This window comes from Hesperophylax consimilis, chromosome 1 (genome assembly GCF_061612785.1).
Source record: "Hesperophylax consimilis isolate HC1 chromosome 1, BYU_Hcon_1.0, whole genome shotgun sequence".
Taxonomy (NCBI): domain Eukaryota; kingdom Metazoa; phylum Arthropoda; class Insecta; order Trichoptera; family Limnephilidae; genus Hesperophylax; species Hesperophylax consimilis.
Window position 1 is genome coordinate 41,281,012 of NC_142836.1, and position 15,020 is coordinate 41,296,031.

At 37.6% G+C, this 15,020-nt stretch overlaps 1 protein-coding gene across 1 annotated transcript in view; it reads right to left on the reverse strand.

Annotated features, from left to right (window-relative positions):
• Positions 1-9,553: 9,553 nt before the first annotated feature.
• Positions 9,554-15,020, reverse strand: part of LOC149426909 (sialin) — a 52,913-nt gene continuing 47,446 nt past the window's right edge. The window contains exons 6-8 of the mRNA XM_089639064.1: positions 12,841-13,120; positions 12,130-12,371; positions 9,554-9,822 (exon numbers count right to left, since the gene is read on the reverse strand). Coding sequence (XP_089495190.1) covers positions 9,631-9,822; positions 12,130-12,371; positions 12,841-13,120 — 714 coding nt within the window. The 3' untranslated portion in view covers positions 9,554-9,630. The remainder of the gene's footprint in view (positions 9,823-12,129; positions 12,372-12,840; positions 13,121-15,020) is intronic.

Sequence of the window (15,020 nt, forward strand, 5' to 3'; positions counted from 1 at the left end):
AATACAAACGTAAGATGATGAAAGTAAAAAGAAAATAAAAGTACAGTTAGTTGAGGTTTCTCAAATACCGCCTCACTAGGCTAGCATGGCTATGAGGCAGAATTTTTCATGTTAGTTCCTAATACCTTTGAACATACCTATACTTTTAAAAATTTTTTTAATTCAAATGAAATTTAATAATATAATTATTAAGTTCTGCAAGTATTTTTTGGTTTTTGTTATTGTTACAGCTGTTTCGGCTTTCAAGGCCATTTTCAAACTGTGGTTAAGCCACGTTTTGACGACTTATTAATATGATTTTATTTTACCCCCTCCCAAGTTAAAATGCGGATTGTAACGTTGACACCAAAGACCAGAATTTAAAAAAAAACCTGTATTGGTTCCAAACAGCAGAAATAAGACATGGGAATGAGAGATCTAATGCAATTGCCATTCAGCGTTGAGTACGACAAGGCTGTATCCTGTCGCCACTATTGTTTAATCTCTATTCTAACTATGTCTTTAAAAGAGCCCTAAGTAATACTGAGAAGGGTCTTAAGATCAACGGAGTTGTCATTAATAACATAAGATACACAGATGATACTGTATTACTAGCTGACTGTATCGATGACCTCCAAGACCTATTAAATCTTGTTAATAATGCTGGTGAGCAACTGGGCCTAACATTCAACGTCAATAAAACAAAATGGATGACATTTGGACGACTAGATCACTCTGAATCAGTGATACAGTTAAATGGTTTCAATGTCGAAAAGGTCGAAAGATTTAGATACCTCGGCAGTATTCTCACGGAGATGTAGAGGTTAGGTGCAAAATTGAAGCAGCAAGAACTGCGTTCATTAAAATGAAATCCCTCTTCTGCAATGATAATATCAGCTTAAAACTAAGGCAGAGAATGCTAAAATGTTATGTGTGGTCGGTCTTGTTGTATGGATGTGAAACATGGACCTTGAAAGTAAATACCATGAACAGGTTAGAGGCTTTTGAAATGTGGCTTCACCAGAGAATAAGTCCCATGGACCGACATGATCACCAATACAGAAATTCTCAGGCGGGCTAGAGCAGAGAGAGAACTGCTTAGATTAATAAAAATCAGGAAAATTTCATATCTGGGTCATGTACTTCGAGGGGAGAAGTATCACTTGCTCCAGTTAATATTGAAAGGCAAGATAGAGGGTCGCAGAGGGCCTGGTAGGAGACAAATGTCTTGGCTGCGAAATATACGAGAGTGGACCGGCATTAGAAGTGTGGAGGAGCTATTCCGGGCAGCGCAAGACAAAGAGACATTTTTTAGAGTGATCGCCAACGTCGGGGGGACATGATACGGCACATAAAGAAGAAGAAGTGAAAATGATTTATTACCGGTTAAACCAATTTACTGATAAAAATAATTGTGACAATAGATTTCATATTCTGTGGGGGTATTTTGAAGTCTGTTTTCCCCACATTAATGTTATCTTAATTGTTTAATAATGATGTAGCAGTTATTAATTTATTTAAATGTGTTATATTGTTTAGGTTTTGTGAACATACTTAGAAGCGGGGAATAAACAATTTTCCTTACTTTATTAATTAATGTTATATTAGGGCCATTGGTTCTTTTATTGATTTCTAATTGTTCAGGTAAATTTAATCTAAGGCCCTTTCTTTCTATGTGCAAGGGTTTAAGTTCATTGTTGTCAAGCGGGACGTGATTATTTACTAAGAGATGTTCTGCGAATTTTGAAAATGTGCTCTTATTATTATAACATCTTATATGTTCTTTGAATCTAGTTGAAAAAGCCCTTCCCGTCTGTCCGATATAAGTAGCGTTGCAATCGGCGTGGTAACATTTTAATTCATATATGCCACTATTATTAAGTTTAGGATTTCTACTTTTAGAGTTTTTAAGGTTTGTTCCTATGTTATTATTGGTTTTGAAAGCTATATTTAGACCGCATTTTTTATTTCTTTTGCTATTTTTATGGATATTGGACCGATAAATTCAAGACATGCAAATTTTTCTATATTTTTATTATTTGCCGGATAGGTATATTAAATTAATTTTATTTTTATATTTCTTATAATTTTTTCAATGTTATTTATGTTATATCCATTATTAACCGCGATCGTTTGTATCGTTGCCTTTTCTTTCTCATACGCTTTATTGTCCAAGGGAATGTTAATGAGTCTATGTACCATGGAATGGTAAGCTGATAATTTATGAGACCAAGGATGAGTTGAATTTGCATTTATTGTAGTGTCTCTAAAAGTTGGTTTTCTAAATATTTCAAAAGTATGTTTATTATTATTCTTTCCAATTGTTAGATCTAAAAAAAATATTTTACCTTTGATCTCATGTTCGACTGTGAAGCAGATTTTATTATTAACAGTGTTGGCCCAATTAATAAAGATATCTAATTGACGGTTGGTGCCTTTCCAACATATTAAGATATCGTCTACATATCTGACATAGTATATTATATATTTAGCTAAGGGAGACTTAAGAATTATATTTTCAATATGATCCATAAATATCTCCGCTAGAAGTGGGCTTAAAGGGGATCCCATGGGAAATCCGTACAAATACTCAAAATATGTATCATTAAAAAGAAAATAATTTGTTTGTATGCAAATTTTTATGAGCTGGAATAACTCTTTTCTTATTATTGGGTTAACATTAGATTGTTCTAGGATATTTTCAATTATTTTAAGGCATTCTTTAATGGGGATGTTGCTAAATAAGGATTTTACGTCTAAACCGTCTTGGTTTAACCGGTAATAAATCATTTTAACTTGGGAGGGGGTAAAATAGAATCATATTAATAAGTCGTCAAAACGTGGCTTAACCACAGTTTGAAAATGGCCTTGAAAGCCGAAACAGCTGTAACAATAACAAAAAGCAAAAAATACTTGCAGAACTTAATAATTATATTATTAAATTTGATTTTAATTAAATTAAAAAAAAAATAAATGGAGTTGTACGAATTAAACACAAAAACAATAAATATATACCTATACTTGTATTAAAATGTATTCGCTCAATAATGTAGTTACTTCAATAACTGCGAATTTGGGTGAATGCACCGGTAAAGGCCCTATTCTTATTTTTGATCCAAGTTTTTACATTATCTTTGATTTTTTTTGTGAATCACATTGTTTTATGCTGTCTGGAAGAATGTTGTATAGTCTTGTCGAAAAGTATTTAAAGTTTCGTTGACCAAAAGTAGTATGCGTTTTCGGTATTTGTAGTAAGTTTTTGTTGTTGCTTCGAGTACTTCGTGTATTTGAAATTTTTTCGTAGGAATTATGTATATTTGAGTATAGATGAGTTAGAATAGTTTTTGCATATAGCTGCCGAACATCAAACACATTCATAATTTTAAAAATTAAATTCGAGTCTGTAATTAAACGTAGCCTAAGAATTATTTTTAAAATTGTTCTGAATCTTTATGATTGGGTCAAGTGCAGATGAAGTGCCGCCTCCACATGCCATGATACCATATTCAATAATAGATTGGCAGACTGCAAAATAAATCATTTTCAGATGTTGTAAGACGAGAAAGTTTCGTATGATTCTGAAAAAGTGCATGTTTTTCTTATTTTTGCTAGGCAGGAGTCTGTAAAGTAACTGGTGGTGAACTTTGCTAATGGTTCGTACATTTTTAACATATTGCCCCGCCGAGATGAGAAAAAACTAGTGGTTTTTTTTATACCAACACAACAAACTTTCAACAAATATTAAATTAGCTCATAATAACTAAACTACCTAAACCTGAAGGGATCGGGAATACAACTTATAACAATCAAAAATATAATAACCCTCATACAAATACATAATCCTAAAAAATAATCACATTAATAATCCCATAAAATTAATAAATCCATAAACTGATAAATCATAAAATTGATAAAATTCATAAAATTTACACATATCGATCACCTAATTAACTAATATTCTAGCTCCCGTATAGAGCAGTTCAAAAACTGAAGCCTGTTTTTTTATATGAGTTCATACTTGACTCTTTTATTTTAATCGCACACACAAACACTGTAATCACTGCATTGTGTAGACCGTTCACTCTGCATTCGGTCCAGTGGTGATCATCCTGTCAAGGGTGGTACATGTTAACTCACGGGATTGAGTCTCATATTAAGGGTGCCCTGTCCTGGTAGGCAGCGAATACCCCTGGTCCTGGTTGACTGGAAGCCCCAGTGGCTTCTGGATATAGATTGGTCAACCACACCGATGCTCTATGGTCAGTAGTCCTGTGTGGTCGCATCGGTTCAGCCCTGGTTGCATTAGGCTGTGACCTTGGGAAGGTCTGTAGTTTGCCTGGTCGGGAGATGCAGATCCTGGTTTGATTCTATTGGCATCAAACATATTTTTGTTATAGGTCGCAACATTTTTAACAGAAAGTAAGTATTTGTTTTGAATATAATTTTTGAATCTTCAACACTGGGAATTTTTTGAATATGGTTGAAGTGGGTGTTAGTCTAGGTACTTTAAGTATTACTTTTGTTAAGGTTTTCTGAGCTTTATACAGTGTGTCTATGTATTTTTTACTGGCATAGCCCCAAGCAATAATGCCGTATTCCATTATGGATTGTGCTATTGCGAGGTATAGATGTTTTTGGAGGGTTGGCCTCTCGAGTTTATGCTAAAGGTTATGAATTTAGTCTTATCTATATTTAAAGTTATTAAGTTAGAGTCAAGCCATTTTTTGTAATATTTATGCCAACTTCAGCTTTTGTGATTAGTGTGTTCCAGTCAGTGGCCTTAAAAAGTAACACAGTGTCGTCAGCAAAGCTTTTAATTTCCCCGTCTATTTGGAGGTGACATAGATCATTAATATAAATAAGGAATAGGATTGGGCCAAGTACGCTGCCTTGTGGTACTCCGTAGGATACTTGTTCCTTGTCACTACATGTGTTTTCTATTGAGGTATATTGGGTGCGATTTTCCATGTAGCTTTCAATTAATTTGAGTTCTGTTCCCGTGATTCCAATATATTTTAGTTTATTAAACAGGTTTTGGTGGTGAATCGTGTCAAACGCTTTTGCCAGATCTAGGAATATTCCAAGGCATTTTTACCCTGATCTATATTTGTTTTGAGGAAGACTGTTTCTGAGGCTATGGCATGTGAGGTGCTCATATGTTCCCTGAATCCAAATTGATTTGGTGATAGTATATTGTTTTTGTTGAGAAAAATTAAAAGGTGGTTTTTGATATGTTTCTCGAGAATTTTTGAAAGCGTGTTCAAAATTGTAATTGGTCTGTAATTATTTATTTCTTCCTTGTTTCCATTTTTGTGGATTGGAATTACTTTGCCCGTTTTCAAAATAGTTGGGAACATCCCTTCTTTAATGGACCGATTTATAAGTATAGTAAGTGGCATAAGAAGTGCTGACTTTAATATTTTTAGTGTCATCGGTGATATTTTGTCGCTACCCTGAGAGTTTGTATTTTTTTGGTTCGTTTATAAGTTTAAGTGTTTCTGTTTGGGTAATTTAGGGAATTTTAAAGGGAGAAACACCAGTGTGTGTATAGTGGGTTGAGAATTCTGGGATATCGTCATTTGTAGTGATTCTGTTCGCTAGTACCTTGCCTACGTTATCGAAATAGTTATTCACAAAATTACATACTTTTAGTGGTTGTTCTGATGTGTTAATAATCTCGTTATCTATTTTAATCTAGGTTATGGAATCGCTTTTCTTTGTAGATGTGTGGGATATTTCTTTTAGGATTTGCCAAATTTTTTTGGGGTCCTTGTTGCATTTATCTAATTTATTTTTATAATATATTTCTTTCGATATACGTGCAAGTCGTGTGCATAAGTTTCGATATCGTTTATAGAAATTTATGAGATAGATGTCATATGGGTTTGATTTGCATTGTTTGTGGAGTTTTTCTCTTTTACTGAAACTTGTTATGAGTCCTTTTGATATCCACGGTTTTAGAAGTATATGTTTAGTTGGAGAACTTTTTTCGGACGTGATGGTATTTTTTTTAAATTCGTCTTGAATACGTTCTATAAAAAGTGTCCATGCTTCATTAATTTTATTATTTTCTACGAGTTCTTCTAATTTTTTATGAAGTAGTATGTCATTTAGTTTTAAAACATCAGTTTTATTGTAGGTTTTTGTGGTTTTGGAGTGAATTTCTTGTGAATTGTTTGTAGTGTTTATTTTCAGGATAAGTGTATAGTGGTCTGTAATTGTCGAGTGATGGATTGTGGATTTGTATGATCTTTTTGTTTTTAACATAATGTGGTCAATACAAGTTTGGGTGGGTAATAGGTTATTTTGTTTAAAGTTGACTCTTGTGGGTTCATTTATGGTGCTAAAGAGTCCATGGAACAACAAAAGGTTTAAGTAATCGTCATTTTGTGGATGTTTTTTATTTGCTAAAATTTTTATATTCATATCTCCCACTAAGCAGATTTTTTTTTTCATTTTGATAAGTTGACTGTCTAGGGACCTTAGAAAGGGAACTATGTTTTTTATAGAAGGTGATCGATACATATTTAAAATACATATGTCATTATTTACGATTATTTCAAAGCCGTTTGCCTCTGTGATATCTAGCTCCATTATAGTTGAATGTAGATGTTTTTTGCAGTAAATTATAATACCGTCATTTTGATTTTTAATATTTTTTGAGTGAGTGACCGTATAATTAGGTAATTGTATTGGTGTGAAGATTCTATCTAGCCAACATTCTGTGGGGATTATCACGTCAAATTCTGTCTCCAATTGTTGAAGTACGACAGTGAAATTGTCAAAATTTTTGAAATGCTGCGTATGTTTTTGTGTAATATTTTTGATTTGGCTAAGTAAGATTAAAATTATCGGATGGATGTGTAAGATTTTAGGATAGTAATTCAGATCATCTTTATTATATCGTCGGAGTGTTTAATATAAATTATTTTATCTTTTTCGGCTTTCCGCGCCATAACCTTTCCATCTTTGGTCCAGACAAATGACACAGATTATTCTCGATGCATTCGCGCCTGCGAGCGCCCGCTGCCTTCTGATCGGCCACCCGGCAGGCCCTCGCGCCTCGCCCCACTTCCTACCCCACCGCGCCGGTACGGGCCACGGACCCACTTACTTCGCCCGGCGTTGCACGAACATTAAAGGAGAGAACTGATAAACATCAACTGCCCGGGATTAAATCAGAGCCTTGGCCTTCGATATCACCCCTGGCCTTCGCTCCCCACACGCCTGGACCCTGCGACACCTTCACCGGTCTGCGCCTTGGCCCTGCGACATTTTCACCGGCTTGCATCTCCCGCGCATCTGCCGTCCAGGTCAATCGTACCTTCGGCTACCCTGCATCACACTGGAGTACCTGGAAGACTCAACGTCTTCGCCAGTGCTGAACAAATACGCAAGTCCGGTCTCCACCAACGCGGTGTTGAGCCACCGACTTTATCGACTCGATAAGGTATAATTAACTTGATAGGCAGATGCGCGGGAGATGAAGACCGTCAAAGATGTCGCAGGCTTAGGCGCGTGGGGAACGCAGGCCAGGGCGCTGATTATAATCCCGAGGAGTCCATGATTATCCCCTAGCCTTTAAGGTCGTGGGTCCATAGCTCATGGCGGCGCGGTGAGGTAGGAGCCGGGGCGCAGCGCAGGCTGGCCGGCCATAGAGTCCATGATTATCCCCTAGCCTTTAAGGTCGTGGGTCCATAGCTCATGGCGGCGCGGTGAGGTAGGAGCCGGGGCGCAGCGCAGGCTGGCCGGCCATAGAGTCCATGATTATCCCCTAGCCTTTAAGGTCGTGGGTCCATAGCTCATGGCGGCGCGGTGAGGTAGGAGCCGGGGCGCAGCGCAGGCTGGCCGGCCATAGAGTCCATGATTATCCCCTAGCCTTTAAGGTCGTGGGTCCATAGCTCATGGCGGCGCGGTGAGGTAGGAGCCGGGGCGCAGCGCAGGCTGGCCGGCCATAGAGTCCATGATTATCCCCTAGCCTTTAAGGTCGTGGGTCCATAGCTCATGGCGGCGCGGTGAGGTAGGAGCCGGGGCGCAGCGCAGGCTGGCCGGCCATAGAGTCCATGATTATCCCCTAGCCTTTAAGGTCGTGGGTCCATAGCTCATGGCGGCGCGGTGAGGTAGGAGCCGGGGCGCAGCGCAGGCTGGCCGGCCATAGAGTCCATGATTATCCCCTAGCCTTTAAGGTCGTGGGTCCATAGCTCATGGCGGCGCGGTGAGGTAGGAGCCGGGGCGCAGCGCAGGCTGGCCGGCCATAGAGTCCATGATTATCCCCTAGCCTTTAAGGTCGTGGGTCCATAGCTCATGGCGGCGCGGTGAGGTAGGAGCCGGGGCGCAGCGCAGGCTGGCCGGCCATAGAGTCCATGATTATCCCCTAGCCTTTAAGGTCGTGGGTCCATAGCTCATGGCGGCGCGGTGAGGTAGGAGCCGGGGCGCAGCGCAGGCTGGCCGGCCATAGAGTCCATGATTATCCCCTAGCCTTTAAGGTCGTGGGTCCATAGCTCATGGCGGCGCGGTGAGGTAGGAGCCGGGGCGCAGCGCAGGCTGGCCGGCCATAGAGTCCATGATTATCCCCTAGCCTTTAAGGTCGTGGGTCCATAGCTCATGGCGGCGCGGTGAGGTAGGAGCCGGGGCGCAGCGCAGGCTGGCCGGCCATAGAGTCCATGATTATCCCCTAGCCTTTAAGGTCGTGGGTCCATAGCTCATGGCGGCGCGGTGAGGTAGGAGCCGGGGCGCAGCGCAGGCTGGCCGGCCATAGAGTCCATGATTATCCCCTAGCCTTTAAGGTCGTGGGTCCATAGCTCATGGCGGCGCGGTGAGGTAGGAGCCGGGGCGCAGCGCAGGCTGGCCGGCCATAGAGTCCATGATTATCCCCTAGCCTTTAAGGTCGTGGGTCCATAGCTCATGGCGGCGCGGTGAGGTAGGAGCCGGGGCGCAGCGCAGGCTGGCCGGCCATAGAGTCCATGATTATCCCCTAGCCTTTAAGGTCGTGGGATCGTAGCTCATGGCGGCGCGGTGAGGTACTTTTTACATTTTCCAATAATTTTATTTAAACTTTGTATACTTATGTTTATGTTTATGTGCATGCATGAGTAAGGGTATGTGATTGTATGTGTGTACATATGTTTATATATACATGTGTATATATTCATATGAATGTATCTATATATATATTGATTAATAGGTATATATAAATATATGCGTACGTATGTATGTATGTGTATGTGTAAGCATATATGTATATGTACCCGCCTCAGAACAGAAATCATCTAGCGAGGCGGGTTACTTACTTGTTTGTAAATGATATTTTGATGTCAATAAACGCCCGGGTTGCCGGCAGTAAAAAAAATATAAAATTATATAGGCGTTAATGCATCGAGAATAATCCAGCGAGTAGGTAGATGCGCCGTACCTACGATGCTTCGCTAGTAGGTTCTAATACGATGCGTTTTGCATGGGTGAACATTCCAGAATGTTCTAGTAATGCACCTCTACAAATATATTTGGATGACTACCTACCTGAAAAGACGTTCCGTTACGTTACATATTTATACTTCGATGAAAAAAAACTCACTTATTTTAAAATTAATTTATTTTCAGCCTTTTAATATTTCTTGATAATTCATTGTTCGTTAATTACGGTAAATAAAATTATTTGTGACTCCTGTCATTATTTTCCATTTCAAAGGCCAAATTGTCGACAGATTTACTGTTATCAGTAGTTGTAGTTTTTTTGTTCCAAGGCTGGGTCATTCCGGTTCCAAATATAATAAATATGATTCCACTTATGAAATAGGCTGCTGCTCCAATGAAGAAGATAATTCTCCATTCCTCAAATCCGTTCTGTAATAATAAAAAAGAAGATAATTAAAATAAATATGGTGATTAAAACAATATTAGAAATATTACACCTTTAAATTTATACGATGAGAATGCCAACATTTTTATAAATCCCAACCAGGAATTATTATATTCCTGGTCAAATAAAATTTTACACGCAAAACACTTAAATTATCTCAACCAAACGTATGTTGACAAATTTTCGTCAAACAAATGGTTGAGTATTGGAAAGTTGAGCGCAGAAATAGAAGGATTCATGCTTGCCATTCAGAATAGAGTCATTAATACTAAAAATTATAGGAAGCATATAATCAAAGATACAAATCAAATTGATGATTTATGTAGAAAATGTTTGGCTTTTCCGGAAACTATAGAACATATTATATCGGGATGTTCTATATTAGCACCGTCCGAGTATACATTTAGGCACAATCAAGTTTTAAAAATAATTCACCAAAGTTTGGTAATTAAACATAACTTGATTGACTGCCGTAATATAATACCATATTATGAATACGAACCAAATTTATTTTTAGAAAACGAATTTTATAAAATATATTATGATAAAACTATAATAACAGACCGAACGATTAGTCATAATAGACCCGATATAGTTTTACATGACAAAATTAAAAAGATAACTTATATCATTGATGCCGCTATTCTAAATTCCTGTAATATTCAAAAACCTGTTAATGAAAAAATAAAAAAAATACACAGATCTAGGAAATGAAATAAAAAGAATTTGGCATTCTCAAACTGTAAAAATATAACCATTTGTTATTTCGGCTACTGGCATTATACCTAGCTCTCTCATTAAAAATTTAGGCATATTAGATCTATCAAAAAATTTATATATAAAGATGCAAAAGTCGGTCATTTTGAATACACGTAGGATAGCGAAAGATTTTTTCAAATATTTATGTTGAGGGATCAGTAGGATTTATAGGCCCTGTTAGGAGTTCTACCGAGCCGAACCCTCTGATATGAAAATATCTGAAGTCGGTGAATTATTTTCCCATTTGATCTCTTGTGAGTTGACGTGTTGTTCTTGTATTGTTTTGTATTTATTTTGCTTCTTGCGTAATGTTGATTGATTAGATGATCATTTGTGGAAAAGTGTGTGGAAGGGTTTAGTTTTTCCTGTGGGGAAGATTTAACACGGACATAAAATCGGAAGTTCAAAAAAATATTTGCGAAAGAATTTTAAGACTTAAATGATTCTTTCGCAAATATAATGACGACCTCTTAAATTTACATTTTAACAATTAATTTTATTTAATTGTGGTGTTTTGACTTTACCTACCAATATTGTCGATGTTTCTAACTCTCCAAGATATTTTATTTAATTGTGGTGTTTTGACTTTACCTACCACTATTGTCGATGTTTCTAACTCTCCTAGATATTTTATTTAATTGTGGTGTTTTGACTTTACCTACCACTATTGTCGATGTTTCTAACTCTCCTAGATATTTTATTTAATTGTGGTGTTTTGACTTTACCTACCACTATTGTCGATGTTTCTAACTCTCCTAGATATTTTATTTAATTGTGGTGTTTTGACTTTACCTACCAATATTGTCGATGTTTCTAACTCTCCAATATATTTTATTTAATTGTGGTGTTTTGACTTTACCTACCACTATTGTCGATGTTTCTAACTCTCCTAGATATTTTATTTAATTGTGGTGTTTTGACTTTACCTACCACTATTGTCGATGTTTCTAACTCTCCTAGATATTTTATTTAATTGTGGTGTTTTGACTTTACCTACCACTATTGTCGATGTTTCTAACTCTCCTAGATATTTTATTTAATTGTGGTGTTTTGACTTTACCTACCACTATTGTCGATGTTTCTAACTCTCCTAGATATTTTTATTTTAATTATTGTCCGACATATTAATATTCCATTATTTTTTCAGATTTCTTATTTTAACATTCACATTCAAAGAGCATTTGCGATGATAGGTAAAAAAAGTTTTAAGGTTATTTAAAGTAAAAATGATTAAATGTAATCTCAACTTATGCGCGACGAATATTATGCAAGAACATTTGTTTTGGCATGAGCGCATTAGGTATCTTGAACAAGTCGTGGTTACGACTACGGTTGACGTTTTCAGGAACGTACAAGCCTTAGCTTTGAAAGAGCCCAAGAGGAATGAGATATCAATAGTATTAATTACTATATACTATATTATTAAAGATTTGCACAACGTCTAAAGGTATATAAGGTAGATTACCTACTCTCACAGAGTATTATGTCACCCGGGGTTGATTGAAAGAGCATGATTAGTTAATTTGCTTTACCCTTTCTTTAGTAAAGTAGCCGGTGACCAGGGGGGTGATGAAGCCCGTGGTGCTGCCGATGCAGTTGGCGATGCCGTACAGGGTGCCCGCGTAGTTGGGTGCCAGGTCCTGGTGATTCTGCAGGTTGGTGACGGTGGCAGCACCGTTGATGCCCAGTGAGGCGGTGATCACAAGCACGCTGATCAGCGGGTTGCAGCCAATGTAGGAAAGCAGCACGAGCAGCAGACCAGGAATGAAGTGAGCTAGTGTAAAATAAGAAATCATTGTTACCGTTAGGCATATAAATTATCTGTACTTGACTATTACACAGAATATAAAAAAAATAAAACCATGTGGCTATGTAGAAATGACAAGATTGCACAACCCTCTAGCCCAGTCATTACCAAAGTAGTCGATATCGAACCCCCGTGGTCCCATTTTTATGAAAAGTAGGCAGCCCCGGAACAAATGATTGACAGCGTGAAGCGTTACCAAGAAATTACCACAAATAAATTATTTTCCATGCAAGTGTATAAAGATAATAATTGTTTGTCAGAGATAAATACAAAGGCAACATGAGTAATTTTTTTTATTATTGTGGACCGGGACAATAGAGTGGATTATGTCAAGAACCAACGTTTCATATTGATGACACAGAACACAAGTGTCACATAGAAAGAACTTTGCTCTAAATCACTGAACAGATATTTTTTATGGGTAGGTGGAACTTACAAAACAGACAGAAGCTCTTCCTCATCGCGGTGACGGACATAATTTCCTTCTTCCTCATGAGATCGCTGACCGCCCCGAAGATGAATCCCATAACCATCCTGGTGATGTAAGGAACTCCGGAGATGAACCCGGCCTGGGAGAGGTTAAAGCCGAGGACCTGCGCTATGAACTTGGGCCCGGCAGTCAGGAGGAAGTATAAACCCCAGAGGTTGCCGTAGTGCAGGATCGTGAAGGCCCAGAAAGGCATAGATGTCAGGACATCCTTCAGTGGGACCATTGGCTGCGAAAAAAATAAACCATTTATCGAATGGGCACTAAGAAGACGATTATTTCGTGATACCCTCCCCTTTCTCCATCCATTGAAACGATAGACAAGACCCTTGAAAGGTGAAAGCCTGAAATATTGAAAAATGGGTCAGGAGCGCACTTGAGGTGAAATAACATCACAAAAGTGCGATATATATTGCATCGGTATTAGGAGCTGCGAGCCATTATGAGTACTAGCTTCCCGTTCTTTTGAAGGTCATGTGTGCAAAATATCATCAAATTTCAAATCAAATCCACGTCGTCCCCTCCCTCTACAGACCATTTATTTATATAAATAGATAGATAACTTTTCGAGTTTGATTTAAACGTCCGGAGGAGCATAGGAAGAATTGAAGCCTCCGTCTTTATTGTGCTGCAGTGATAATTATATGGAAAATTACGTAAATTGTGATTACCTTTATGTCCTAAATTTCTTAAGCAGTGTCTTTTTTGCATACATTAAAATTTGGTCCTCCGAGACGGATAAAACAGTCTTAATTTGATCGTCTTAGGACTGTTCGTAGGTAGTAGTTAAACAGATCAGAACGTTGGTAATATTGTTAAAAAGGAAATAGTATAAACGTTGCACAGATAAATTTAAAAAAAAAACGCTTTATTTCATTTTTTTATTTCCCAGGCTCCCAGTGTATATTGGTAGTGAGTACCATGGCTTATAAATAGCCGTGCATTTTTCCACTATTTTCACGACGCCATAGCATTTGGTTTTTTCGCGCAATCAGAATTCTGCATTATTTCCAATACACGAAAACTATTCAACGAACTGAAATGAATCAGATGTTCCTCCGATGTTGTGATGCATGATGCAACGCGTGAACGTCGTTATGAATATCAACATAATTAAATAATATAATACAACAGGACTAGAGTTAAGAAAGTGATACGAAAGTCACGTGTAAAGGTGAATTGTACCTAGGTACTTTACCAATGCTCTTTGGCAGATCGGCATTCTAGAATGGTAGATTAATCTCTCGTTAGTGGTTTATTTATGTCCAGTACCTGATCACAGTCAGTAGGTAGCTAACTCGTGTTGAAAAGCTTTCTGCTCCCGTGGTAGGTTTATTATTGTCGGCGCCTGTCTGCCGCTATAAACTCATATTATAACAGCGCTAACAACTAACAACAACAACGTACCTGTTGCCGGTCAGTTTAACTAAAACCTTCACACGTAAATGCCTATACGCTAACAGTGCCTCTACATAAACACCTCATTCGAAAATATTTAGAATTCTTTTCTTATTTCATTTCTGTTCAATGCAGTACGTTGACATATACCTACCTATGTGCGTTTTCTTATTCCATAAACAATGATTGACATTTGGATTCAAAATATGGTAAGTACTTGCTCTGCTTTCTGTAAATAAACCCTAAATACTGCATTTTTTCAAACGTGTCTGCTCTGCTATTTGTCAGGGGTTAATTAATTGAGTATGTAAATACCGAAATACTTACGTTCATAATCATCCATTACCAACGTAGGTATTTCAAATTGTAAGAAAAATTACATTAGATCATTCGTATATAACATGATCGGTGGCTATATTTACTGCTAATTTGTGTCTAAGCTTGTTGCGTGACGTCGCGAAACATCATTACACCTTCTAGTAATAGAGCATTTAAATTAAATTTCACGTAAAAATTATTTTAATTTCTAGCGCAAAGCGAAAATAACGATTTCTTGAAGATAGGAAAAGCGCGGACGGAAAAGAAAAGTCACGAAATGACAAATATAAAAAAAATCTTTTAAAATGTTGTATTATCGAGATGTATTTTATCGCTTGACTGATTACAGTTCCAATTTTGAAAAAAAAACAAATCCGAGTTAATTTTCATTGAAACCGAGTTACAATCAATCA